The 14,104-nt window shown below is 32.0% G+C and overlaps 2 protein-coding genes across 2 annotated transcripts; both read right to left on the bottom strand.

Annotated features, from left to right (window-relative positions):
* Window positions 1–4,922: 4,922 nt before the first annotated feature.
* LOC111878586 (uncharacterized) lies at window positions 4,923–5,585 on the bottom strand. Its single transcript, XM_023875106.1, has one exon. It carries the CDS (start codon window positions 5,583–5,585, stop codon window positions 4,923–4,925), a length of 663 nt encoding a protein of 220 aa, XP_023730874.1.
* Window positions 5,586–8,318: 2,733 nt separating this feature from the next.
* On the bottom strand, window positions 8,319–9,303 carry LOC111878587 (uncharacterized). Its single transcript, XM_023875107.1, has 4 exons — window positions 9,298–9,303; window positions 8,833–9,138; window positions 8,497–8,725; window positions 8,319–8,449 (listed from the first exon to the last, which is right to left on the bottom strand). Exons 1-4 carry the CDS (start codon window positions 9,301–9,303, stop codon window positions 8,319–8,321), a joined length of 672 nt encoding a protein of 223 aa, XP_023730875.1.
* Between the last annotated feature and the right edge of the window lie 4,801 nt (window positions 9,304–14,104).

The raw sequence follows: 14,104 nt of genomic DNA, 5'->3' as shown, positions 1-14,104 counted from the left end.
AGAGGCAGAAAAAATAAACACACACCCGCTTTTAAAACCCATTGCAAATTTCTGTTCACCTCTAACTCAAATGGCAGTAATAAATAATCGAAACCAAACACTTATGGTGGCGCCGGTGGCGGGGATGCGATTATGAACCATGAGATGTTGAACATGAGGTAAATAAGAATACGTGATTTATGGGCCAGAATCTTGGTCAATATTGTTACTTAAATTTATAAATTTTTAAATTTTTTATAATTAGCTTTTTTTAATTAATACATCTATCATCTTACAACAAATGCGAAGGTAAACAAACAACAAATTACGCCGCTAAGCATTTTAGTTATAAATTAACACAATACTTGTTGGTTTATATATATATATATATATATATATATATATATATATATATATATATATATATATATATATATATATATATATATATGTGTGTGTGTGTGTGTGTGTGTGTGTGTTTGTGGATATATTAAATTTAAAGAGAGAGAGAGAGAGAGAGAGAGAGAGAGAGAGAGAGTGTACAGAAAGAAATGATGCATCGACTTATCTAACCCGCACAAGAGCTCAACAAATGAACCCACCAGCCCGCCAATTGTTCATGGAGTAGGGTTTCCGGCAGTAGCGACAATACCTCCAGCCCAAACTCCCTCCTCTCGAGCCACTCCGGCCACCTAACTTTTAGATGACTTATAAGTTTGAAGGAGTAGTCACACAACTACACCTTTCCATAAATGATAGTAACACTATAAACTTTTATGTAGACGCCGTATAAGAGAACATCTAACGTTCGTCTAGAGAAATATTACCTAGCAAGATGAAAAGCATATTATAAAATACTTTATTCCTTAATTTTTTATTTTATTTTTTGATTTGGTTAATATAAGTTTTTTCTTGCAGAACCAAAATGATTATAATCAATGATGAATATCGGTGGAACGTCCATAAGTACATATTACAATATATTATATGTTTTAAAATGATGATAAAAATGACTATAATGCGATGGCGATGTATGTTTCAAAATAACCTAAAAAAACATATCTTCTACTAAAAAGTATGAATAGTCACTCAGATTGATATCTCAAACAAACCAAGAATAACCATTTACATGTTTTCATTGTGAAAAAAGTTCCCTACTTTTTGTTCATTACATGAAATTTGAAAAGGATAATTCATGAGATATTTTTATGAATACACGGTTTGTGGTAAGATTTTGATTCAATCCCTTGCACACCCTACTACATAACCCCACATTTGGAGGGTCTTAAGTGTCGTAGTTTTTTGTGTGGTTGGGACTATGACACATCATAACACTTGAGATGGAATCCTATACATATAGTACAGAATCTACCATATAGCAAAATCTATAATATCTTTGTAAGTGATTTTTGAAAAGAAAGTATATTTGCATGCATTGTTCATATGAAAAAGAGGGAATGCGAACATTTGAAAACGAGGAGTTAAGTGAAAACAATATTGCTGCTATTTGTTCTTTAAGATGTCCTTCAAATTTCAACTTGTGATATTTACTTTAGGTTTCATTGATTTATTTCAAGGTGTTAAAATAGAATGATTGAAAGAGAGTTTGAAGGAGAAAGGATGATTAAAGTGATTTCGTTAATCATTCATAAAGTTACAAAAGCAATATATACTACAGAGATCAAAAATATCTTCTAACAAACTAACACACTAGCTAATTACATCTAAATAAAACGATGACGTGTTACATCTGAAAGAGAAAAGGAAAGTCAACATTTTTGTTGACTTTTATACTCTAATACCCCCCCCCCCTCTCAAGCTGGTGGATATGAAGAAAGACTAAGCTTGGAAACAGCTTGTAAGTGATCAGAGCTAGATAGAGATTTTGTCAAAACATCTGTTGGTTAGTCTTTTGTTGAAATGTGGGATAAAGTTATTAAACCATCTTGAAGTTTTTCCCTCACAAAGTGACAATCGAGATTTATAAGCTTAGTTCTCTCATGAAAAACCAGATTATTGGCTATATAGATAGTTGCTATGTTATCACATTTTAAGGGAAACAAATCAATATTAGGAACTTCAAATTCTTTTAATAATCTGCTAAGCCATGTAAGCTCTGAGCATACTCTTCTCATTGATCTGTATTCTGCTTCTGTAGAAGATAATGAAACAGTGGTTTGCTTCTTTGATTTCCATGATATAGGACTCCCACCCATTGTGATAAAGAAACCACTCACAGATCTTCTAGTTGTTGGACAAGCAGGCCAATCTGAATCGCAAAAGGCCTCCACTTTATAGTTTTTTTTATTATTGAGAAATATTCCTTGAAAAATGGTTCCTTTCAAATATTTGAGAACATGAATAGCAACATCCATGTGACTTTTGCATGGTTTACTGTTGAATTGACTTAAGAATTGAGTTGTAAAGGCTATATCTGGGCGAGTATGCAATAAAAAGTTCAACTTTCCTACAAGTTGTCTATAGCTTGTTGGATCAGATAAGATTTTTGACTTCTCGTATAAATCTTTTAATTTGCTTGGCAACGGAGATGAAACAATTTTTGCATCTTGAGTTAAGTAGGACTCCAATTATTCTTTGATGAATTTGTGTTGATGAATTACCATTCCATTTGGGGTAGTGATGAATTCCAAACCCAAAAAGAAATTTATAGTACCACGGTCTTTGATCCTGAACTGATTATCATTGTCCCCAGTGATAAGAACATCATCAACATACACAATAACAATGATGATGGAGGATTCAGCTTTTTTATGAATATTGAATGATCATTTAAAGATTTGTGGTACCCTTTGGCGAGAAGAGCATTAGACAATTTTTCATACCATTGTCTTGATGCTTGCTTTAAGCCATATAAAGATTTCTTTAATTTGCAAACAAGATTGGCAGTTGTATTTTCCATTCCAGGTGGCATTTTCATATATACCTATTCATGTAATTCTCCATGCAAAAATGCATTATTCACATCAAATTGATGAACTTTCCAATTCTTCTTTACTGCTAAAGCTACTAAACTTCTAACAGTGTTAAATTTGATGACAGGAGAAAATGTCTTGTGATAATCAACTCCCTCTTTTTGAGTTAAGCCCTTGGCCACAATTCTGGCTTTGTATCTCTCTATTGACCCATCAGCTTTATATTTCACTTTGTAAACCCATTTGCAAGCAATTGGTCTTTTTTCCTTTAGGAAGCTTGACAATTTCCTAGGTTTTGTTAGCATTTAATGCATGGAATTCCCTTTTCACTGCTTTTTCCCACATAGGATCTCCTTTTGCTTGATTGTAGAATAGTGGTTCAACAATTTTGGGAGTGACATGATTGATAATTGATAGATTATTTGAGAAATGTGATCTTGTAACAGAATCATTGATGAAGATGTTGGTTATTGTATGACATCAATCAATAAAATCTTCATTTTGATTGATTACATTGTAACAAATATAATCTTTCAAACGAGTTGAGGGAATAACAGTTCTTGTAGATCTTCTAACAGGAACAACTAGAACATGGTTGTCATGAACATTGTGGTCTTCATTGTTCATAGAAGAAGAAGTAGCATCCCCATTGTTTGAAATTTGATCATTATTGAGCAAAGACTAATCATCAATATCATCAAAGATATTTGGAAAATGTAGATTAATGGATTCATGAATCTTGTGAGTAACAAGATTATGAAGGGGAAATATGTTTTCAACAAATTTAATATCCCGTGAAATAATGATATCTCTTGTGTTGAGATCAAGCACCTTATACCCTTTTTGACCAAAACAGTATCCAATAAAAATGCAAGGTTTGGATCTAGGCATGAATTTATCTATGTTCACATGTATAGTAGAAGTGAAACATAGACATCCAAAAGATTTCAAATTATCCAAATTTGGTTTCTTTTTGAATAAAACCTTATAAGGATTTTTATTATCCAGAAGTTTTGAAGGAAATCTATTGATTAAATGAGCAGCAGTTAAGACACATTCTCCCCAATAACATTTCCCAAGTCCAGATTGAAATATATAATAAATCTCTAGACACTTCTAATAAGTGTTTGCGTTTCCTTTCTACAATCCCATTTTGTTGGGGTGTGTAAGGACAAGATTTTTGATGAATGATTCCCAAGGATTGAAAGAATTAAATACCTTCATTGTTAGAACCAAGTTCAAAAGCATTATCATTATGAATGATCTTAATAGTGAGATGAAACTGAGTTTGAACGTATTTAACAAAATCTTGAATAAGAGTGAAAACATTACTCTTATGTTTAAGTAGATGAATCCAAGTGCATCTACTGTGATCATCGACAATGGTCAAAAACTACTTCAAACCATTATGTGTGGATTCTTTATATGGACCCCAAATGTCCATATGAACAAGATCAAAAGGTTGTTTGGAATTTGTTTCACTCAATGAAAAGGGCAACTTATGTTGTCTTGCTTGATAACAAATTTTGCAAGATCTGAACAAATTATTAGAACAATCTTTGGAAGTCAATGACATCAATTTCGTTTTATCAAATGATAAATGTCCTAATCTATAATGCCAAAGATTAGACATATTACACTTATTTGCATAATTACATGATTTCCTGAACTATCCAAAGGATTACCTGTTGTATCCATTGAGCCATTAGTGATAACATAATTGATTTGAGAAGTGCCTTTGTTGATAAGAAGGTCCATCAATTGTTTGTATTGTTCTTGTGAAATTGTTTGTGAATCATTTGTATGAGTAACACTGTGAACTATTGACTCTATTTTCTTTGTTTTCTTGAAATTGAAGTCTGCTAGAAATCCATGGAGTCTGTAACATTATGATTTGATGTGTCCACTCTTCTTGCGGTGCGGACAATTCAGATTTTTCTTAGATCCAGTGTTAACATGCATTGCCATAGACTTTGTGACAATCTTAGGTGTAGATGAAATGTCTCTTTGTCATTCTTCATGGATCAAGATAGAATAAACAGTAGAAATAGTAGGAAGAGGACTCATCATCAGGATCTGTCCTCTTATAGATTTATACGAATCATTTAATCCCATGAGTAACTGAATTAAACATTGATCTTCCATGAATTTCTTTAGAATAGCAGCAAAACTACAAGTACATGTAGGTACTTCTTGAATCATCCTTAATTCATCCAAAACATGTTTGATTTTGGTGAAATATGTTGAGAAATCTTCAGATCCTTGAATAATAGAATACAGTTGTTTCTGAATCTGATATATCATTGCTCCATTAGATTGTGCATACCTTTGATTCAATTCCACCCAAATTTCATTTGCTGTTTGAAAGAAAAGGACACTTTCAGCAATATCCTTATTCAATGAGTTCAAGATCCAAGAAATGACCATAGAATTGACACGATCCCAATTTGAAATCAAAGGTGAATCAGCTCTAGGAGATGATAACGATCCATCAACAAAACAGAATTTGTTCGTAGCAATAAGAGCAAGCGTCATCGATCGTTTCCAAGTAGCAAATCCAGTTTCATCGAATACTTTGGATACTAGAATCGTACTCGTATTATCAGACGATCCGAGGAAATAAGGACTAGAAACTTCAATTGCAGCATTTGATGAAGTATTTGCTTCACTCATGAAGACGAATTGAAAAAAAAATGAAGATGAAAAAGTAGAAATTGATCAGAATTCCTGCTCTGATACCATGTTGAAATGGAATGATTGAAAGAGTGAAGGAGAAAGGATGATTGAAGTGATTTCGTTAATCATTCATAAAGTTACAGAAGTAATATATACTACAAAGATCAAAAATATATTCTAACAAACTAACAGACTAGCTAATTACATCTGAATAAAACAATGACGTATTACATCTGAAAGAGAAAAGGAAAGTCAACATTTTGGTTGACTGTTGTACTCTAATACAAGGACATAATGGCGGTTTCAAGTTTATATGTAAATAATTGTGATTTTTTTATCGAATTAAAAAACATAAATAATTTACAGCAAAATATGGTTTGCTAGCATACCTATTAAAACTTCCATGGTTTGATGCAACAATGTTAGCAAATTGATGATCGGGTTTGAAGTGTTATTTGAAAAAAAGGAAGTCAAGTGCGTCTTCCTTAACATATCATGTAACACCAGTGAAAATAGATCAATAACAATCACATGTGATTATGTCAATCAAGTAATGTGATTTCGTTAAACTAGTAATGTGACAAGCTTAGTATGTAGTTCATGATAACTTCTAATACAAGTATGAACTATCATACATATTTTATGATATAACTCAAAGTATACGTCTATACGATTACAAAAATTTAGAGAACATCTAAATCTGACTTCGCGTGAAGAACTTATGATAAACTTCAACACTATAAATCTCTATAACAATAGGAATTTAAAATAGACTTATAATTAGCTATTAGAGTCTAAAAGAGAGTTGTAGTACTCATAAATACCTATGCATGGATATAAAGAACGTCAAAAACGGAGTTCGTATGCAAAAATTATGACCTTCCAAAGATACAACTATCTGAGAGCATGACATATGTCAGAAACCCTAATCTGATTGGAGTCACGACGTGAGCATCTTTTCTCATGATGTGAGGAGTCTAAACACCACATTTTGAAGCTAGAAGACGCATTTCAAGGCTATGAAGTGATAATTCAAAAGCTCACGACATGAACAAGGATTTCTCACGACATGAGGAGTCACACGGGAACTAATCCAACCTAGAAAACACCTAGGAAGACTACGGGATGACTCTTGCCATGGCTCACGACGTGAGCATGGATTCTCACGACGTGAGAGGCCAAAAATCAGCCTATAAATAGCCATTTCGACTCTAACCTTCCGAACACCCAAATCTCTTCTCTCTCTCGTTTGTTGAAGCCATTTCGCATCCCGAGCCCGACGATCACGAACCGCCGACTGTTTCTAGTTAGATTATATAAAATCATGCTACTAGGGTGAGTTTCACGGACCCATTTTAAACTTTTTATCATTCTTCGGAGGAGGATACATGTTTTATATTATTTGTTTATATAAATCATAAATTGTTTATATCGCTTGTATAATTTAGTTACATAATTGTATAACAATTTACCGTTAAAAAGAGCCATTTACATATATAAAATATTAGTAAACACTACCGTTACTATGCCCACATAATATAAAATTATATTATGCATTGTCGTTACTCTGCCCGTATAATATCTTTAATTATTATACGATGTCGTTACTCTGTGTGTTTAAGAATTGATCATTTTTCATACAATGTCGTGACGCTACACGCTAAATTTTTAAAAGAGAATTAAACGCTATAATTATATATATTAATATAATTACACAATGAAACATTTGTCTAATCACTTAAAATCTTAAAGTTAAGACTACAACAGTTAAGGCTATGCAAGCAATGGTTAAATGAAACATATTCATCATCTAAGTATACTTAGCCAAGACTCCTGCCTATAATCGTTAAATCTTAAGTGAGCGGGAGAGTTATGTATAGATCTATATAGGCTGACACCCCACCTACGGTTGCTAGCTACAACCATCGACGGTCAAGTCACGGGTGATAACTGTTTAAACATTACGACGTCTGATGAATCGTTGTGAGGGGCAACAACTCGTATGTAGCTCGATTATGGGAACTCATTATAACCTTGATAGACACGCCTGAATCAAGCAATTACATAAGTTAAATTAGGGGGTGTTTGTCTTAGTTTTTCAAAGCCAAAAGTCCTTTTTTGAAAAGAAAAAAAACAAAAGATGTTTGGCAAAATAGTTTTAGAAGCTACTTTTGAAGTTGTTACATAAGGAAAAGGAACTTTTTGAAAAAGTCAGGAAATCCTGACTTTTTGTAACTTTTCCAAAAAGAACTTTTGGGGTTTGAAAAGCTAAGCCAAACACCCCCTTAATACTCATATATAGTAAAACATACTTTCGGTCAAGAGAGTACACTTATAACAAACACACTTTCGCTCAAGAAAACACATATGTATTAGGCGGGAGGGAGTGGTGTCACCGAAACCTCACTCTCTTCACCGCCACATAAGCATCACGTTACTTTTTACCACACAAGTGTGGTTTCTTGCCAAACCACGGAAGTGGTGCCACACTTTTATTTATTTATTTATTTTTTTGTTTTTTTTAACTATTTTAATTTAATAAAACTTATTTTTTAATAAAAATCATAATTTTAAAAAGATAATATTTCATTAATTAAAAATACAAATATCATACATTGCTTACCTTAAAAAAACCTAAAAATATAGAAAAACAAATTAGAAACATAAAACCTACAACTTATTAAAAAACACACACCAAACAATTAAAAACTTGAAAAAAAAAACTAGAAGTTAGCCACGATTTGCGTAATGTTTTTTCACTTCCTCCTTCATCGCCAAAATAACTTCAAGCTCATCCCCGGTCATATTCAACGTGTCCAATGATAGTACTCGCATGTCGTTGTCCCTTTGTTTCCGAAGCTCTGTTTCAGAAGCAATTTGCAAAATCATGTCCATTTTAACTTTATACCCTTCATGTCGGCCCATATTTCTTTCAATTCATCTAAATCCAACGCTTTGCCTTTGCCTTTGCCTTTACTTTTTGCTTTGTCTCTTCCCATTGGTCGGGAAGGTGGTGAAACTGGAACAGATTCATCTTCGTTCAGATCAAATTGTACACGAGCATCTGATGTAGTGTGGTCGGACTCAGATGTCCTGTTGCGTTTTGAACCACTACGATATGCTCGTCTGACATTTTGCTACTTTGCCATTTCTTGTTATCTTTTACAAAATTCCAAAATTCAAGAAACTTGAAAGCCTTCAGGTTTTCTTTTTGATACACTTTTAGCGCTTTCCTCAAAATTACATCATCGCTTTCTCCACTTTTCCATTGACGTTTCATGTTTTTATACAAATCATTAAACAACATGATTTCCTTGTTCATTTTCCCCCATTTCGAGTAAACTTGATGTTTTGAACAGTTTTCTCCACGGTTCATTCCTTTATGGAACCTATGTAAAACGCGAATCCAAAAACGATCATGCTTTTGGTCTTTTCCAACGGTCGCATCTTCTGAAATATCGATCCAAGATTGTGCCAACACTAACACTTCTAGGGGTTCCCAACATTTAGCCTCCGCCTTCTCTTTTCTTTTAGTTGCTGAGCTGAGTTTCTGTAACGAATTATGGTTTGGAATCAGAAATGACCGTTTGAGGTTGTGTTTGTGTGTGTTGAACAAACTCGGGTTGAGAGAAAAAATCAAACGGATTAAAATATGTGTCAATTTGTGGTAGTGGTTGTGTTGGTCGTTGTGGAAAATACGAAAGCATACCGCCATAGTGGTAATACGGAGATGAAAAAATCGGTTGATCAAATGAAGGTATTGGGGTTGTGGTGTTTCTAACGGGTGTTTTTTCTTTGTTGGGCATTTTGGAAGAAGGCATTTTCAAAAAAAAAATTGGAGGAAAAGAGAGTAAAATTGTAAAGATTTTGGTTGAAGGCTATGTAAAAATTGTAAGTATATATATAGAGTAAAGTAAAAAAAATAAAAATAAAAATAAAAATAAAAATAAAATCAATTCAAACGCAAGGACCGTTGAACAGTCAATGATGCAGCAACCAATCAAAACACGCGGTCCTTTCTAGCCACACTGCGGCCAAAACCGCAGGAAACCGCACCCAGGGGGCGGTGTTTGCGGTCCAGGTGGCAAAAATACGGTTCCAAACCGCGCCCACTCCCACCGGCCTTAAACATACTTTTGGCATAAAAGTACACTTTCCATAAACATACTTTTGGCATAAAAATACAGTCTTTGTAATCATACTTTTGGTATAAAAGTACACTTTTCGTAAACATATTTTTGGTATAAAAGTACACTCTTACTGAACATACTTTTGTATAAAAGTACACTTTTCGTAAACATACTTTTGTATAAAAATACACTTTTCGTAAACATATTTTGGTATAAAAGAACACTTTTTGTAAACATATTTTTGGTATAAAAGTACACATTTCGTAAACATACTTTTGATATAAAAGTACACTTTCCGTAAACATACTTTTGGTATAAATGTACACTCTCAGTGAACATACTTTTGGTATAAAAGTACACTTTTCATAAACATATTTTTGTATAAAGGCACACTTTCCATAAACTTACTTTTAGTATAAAAATACTCTTTCAGTAAACATATGTTTATGTAAAAGTACATATTCAGTAAACATACTTTTGGTATAAAAGTACACTTTCTATAAACATACTTTTTGGTATAAAAGTACACTTTTTTGTAAACATACTTTTGGTATAAAATTACACTTTCCGTAAACATACTTTTGGTATAAAAGTACACTCTCGGTGAACATACTTTTGTATTAAAGTACACTCTTTATAAACAAACTTTTGGTATAAAAGTACATTTTTCGTAAACATACTTTTGGTATAAAAGTACACATTTCGTAAACATACTTTTGTATAAAAGTACACTTTTCGTAAACATACTTTTGGTATAAAAGTACATTTTCCGTAAACATACTTTTGGTATAAAAGTACATTCTCAGTGAACATACTTTTGTATAAAAATACATTTTCCGTAAACATACTTTTGGTATAAAAGTACACTTTCCGTAAACATACTTTTGGTATAAAAGTACACTTTTCATAAACATATTTTTGTATAAAGGCACACTTTCCATAAACTTACTTTTAGTATAAAAATACTCTTTCAGTAAACATATGTTTATGTAAAAGTACATATTCAGTAAACATACTTTTGGTATAAAAGTATTTTCGATACAAACACTACAAACATGTGGACTCACCAACTTTATATTGACGTATTTTTAAAACACATGTATTTTCAGGAACTTGATAAGCTGGAAAAATATAACTCTCTATTATTAATAAAGGTATGTAGTTTATATACTTTTTGTACTATTCAATATATGTTATATAACTGTGATACAAGGAATGACGTTACACCGTTCGGTGTTTTCGCCGCCGACCGGGGTGTGACATAATATGATTCTTTTTAGATCAATATAAAAATAAAAATAATAAACCAAGTTAAGTATGGGCCATTAATGATATCTAGTTATTGTACATCAAAAGAACGTTCTCACTCAAGCCACAAGGAATTATTGAGTTAATTTTTAACCAAAATTATGTTATTGAAAAAAAATATTTACCAAATAGATATAGTTATAAAAATATTTATCAAATAGGTCAAAACTTTATTTCTTCTTAAAATTTCAGTTTTTTTTAATTATTTTGTTGTTTTTTTAGCATACTTTTTATACTTTCTTTCTTGCTTTTTGCTATACAAAAGGTGGTTTTTTTGTTTATATACATCAAACAAGAGAAAAAAATGGTTTGTATACTACCCGACCAACTAGAACACACACAAAAAAAAAAAAAAAAAAAGATTTTTTGCATCTAAACTGTAGATATACAAAAAGAAAAGAATTGTGTATTTTTTTTTGTTAGGGCATCTATGTATTTAAAACTAATATATACCAAATCAATTGTTTAATTTTATAATTGTTTTCCCCCAATATTATGGTTTATTAATATATTAATTATTCAGATGGTTTTTACTTAAAATAACATTTATTGGTTTATATCGAAAAAAATTGTTTGTTAGTTTTTATAAGAATTCCTTGTTGGTTTCGATTAAAAAAATTGTTGATAAAATGTTTTAAGTACAAAACCAACAATTGCTTCTTAGAAAATAAATAAAATCGAAATAGCTTGTTTCGATAACTATTATCGAAAAAAAAAATTAAAATGAATAAGATATAAAGTTGAATGCACCAAACAAAAAGATATTGAATATGTATTCATTTATTTTATTTGGTTCATTCGACTTGATGTTTTATTTTTTTAACTTTTTTTTTTCAAATAGTGGTTATCGTAACAAACTATTTCGATATATATATATATATATATATATATATATATATATATATATATATATATATATATATATATATATATATATATATATATATATATATATATATATATATGGAAAATTAATAGAGAACCATAATTATTGGTTTTTCAAGGAAACATTTTTTTTTCAATTCCTAGAGCTTATTTTTTATCGAAAAAAAATCTAAAAATATCTAAATTCATATATTAACATTGTGAATGTGAAAAATATTTTTCGGATTCACCGTGTGAATCTGGATTCACATTGTGAATTTTCAAAGATTCACATTGTGAATTTGACGTTAAAAAATAAAAAATAAAAAAAAAAATCGAATTTGATAGCATTGGAAAAAGGATAAAAAATTATGAATTTCTATATTTTTAGTTTTTTTTGGATAAAAAATAAGTTCTAAAAGTTCAAAAAAAGATTGGTTCCTTGGTTAATTATGGTTCTTTATTGAACCTCACCCTATATATATATATATATATATATATATATATATATATATATATATATATATATATATATATATATATATATATATATATATATATATATATTTTGTTTTGTATTTGTTAGAAGTGATTGTTGGTTTTTACTTAAAACATTGTCTCAATATTTTTTTGACAAAATTGCAAAAATGGTCCCTATGGTATGCATTTTTTTGGGGTTTCAGTCCAAACCTCGATTTTTTTGGATTCATGGTCCTTTGACCTAGTTTGTACGTAGAATTGGTCCCCCGACTTAACTTCTGTTAGGTTATTGTTGTTAACCCGTCATGTGCCTTCCACATGAGGGTATACTCGTCTTTTCAATTATAAGGGACCATTTTTGCAGCTAAAAAAGTATATCGCCCTTTTTTTTAAAAAAAATTAATACCTATTTATTTATTTTAATAATTAAAAAATTAATACCTATTTTTTTAAAAAAAATTAATACCTAAGGGACCATATTTCTCTCTCTCTCTCTCTCTCTCTCTCTCCCTCTCTCTCTCCCTCTTCCCTTTTCTTCTTCCCAAACACCATTGTTGAAGAAGCATCACCCACAATCCCATGTCGAGCATCAAACAAACAAACACGCCCTTAGATGGTTGTTTCCGACGAGATCAAGAGGAGCTACAACCTTTTCGACGAATGCAATCGGTGTTCAACACCTATGCAACCCTCCTACAGTCGAAAAAGCACAACCCCAAACACCCCACCTCAATCGTTGTTACTGCAGTTGCTCTGATTCCCTTCCGAATCGTTGCTATCGATGACGAGAAAGAAACCACGACGAGACTCGTCGGGGAGCAACCTCGCAACCTCCTTCGGTTGTTCATCGCATCTTCCTCCTTTTGCACCTTTCCTTACCGAAGTTGTTGTCGCAACTTACCTGTTTCCCTTGGATCTTCTTTCTTTCCTTCTCCTTCACAAATCAATGCTTAAGCAGCCCTTGTTGCTTCCGATCTTATTCTTCCTTCATCGGTCCGATTGAGCACCTATGACACTTCCTTTGATCGGCGACTGCAGCTGCCCCCCTCCCTGTGTTTTGATGCCAGATCGGGAAAAGGAACAGTGAAGGAGGGCTCGTCGGAGATCAACGTCACCCCTCCTCACAATTGCCAGCCACTGCCGGAGACTCCAATCGTTTGCCTCACTTGTTTCTTTCCTTACTCGATCTGAAAACCACATTTATTACAAATCTGAAAACCAGGGTTGGAGATGGTGGTTGAAACAAAACCCAGACACACCTTCAAAAATGAAAACACACATAGACACAAATCGAAATTGTAGATGAATATACACCCATAAACCGATTTGCAGAAACAAAACCCATACACAAATCGATTCTAGGGACCATCATCAAGAAAAAAAATGGAGTATGTATGTATATGTTCTTGACTATGTTTTTGGTAGAGAGAGAGATATTTTTTATTTTATAATTATTAAAATAAATAAATAGATATTATTTAAAAAAAAGGATATTTAGCTGCAACAATGGTCCCTTTTAATTGAAAAGACAAATTTACTCTCATGTGGGAGGCACATGAGGAGGTTAACAGCAATAACTTAATGGAAGTTAAGTCGGGGGACCAATTCTACGTACAAACTAGGCCAAAAGGACCATGAATCCAAAAAAAATCGAAATTTAGACTGAAACCCCTAAAAAATGCATACCACATGGACCATTTTTGCAATTTTTAATCTAAACCAACAAGTACTTAT

Source organism: Lactuca sativa, chromosome 4, assembly GCF_002870075.4.
Source record: "Lactuca sativa cultivar Salinas chromosome 4, Lsat_Salinas_v11, whole genome shotgun sequence".
Taxonomy (NCBI): Eukaryota; Viridiplantae; Streptophyta; class Magnoliopsida; order Asterales; family Asteraceae; genus Lactuca; species Lactuca sativa.
This window is presented reverse-complemented; position numbering and strand designations above follow the sequence as displayed.

Coding starts and splice junctions, on each gene's coding strand:
- LOC111878586 (XM_023875106.1), bottom strand. CDS start 5,585: ATGAGTGAAGCAAATACTTCATCAAATGCTGCAATTGAAGTTTCTAGT.
- LOC111878587 (XM_023875107.1), bottom strand. Junction 8,726..8,832: donor AAAGTGGAGAAAGCGATGAT/GTAATTTTGAGG, acceptor ATGGCAAAGTAG/CAAAATGTCAGACGAGCATA. Junction 8,450..8,496: donor AATATGGGCCGACATGAAGG/GTATAAAGTTAA, acceptor CTTCTGAAACAG/AGCTTCGGAAACAAAGGGAC.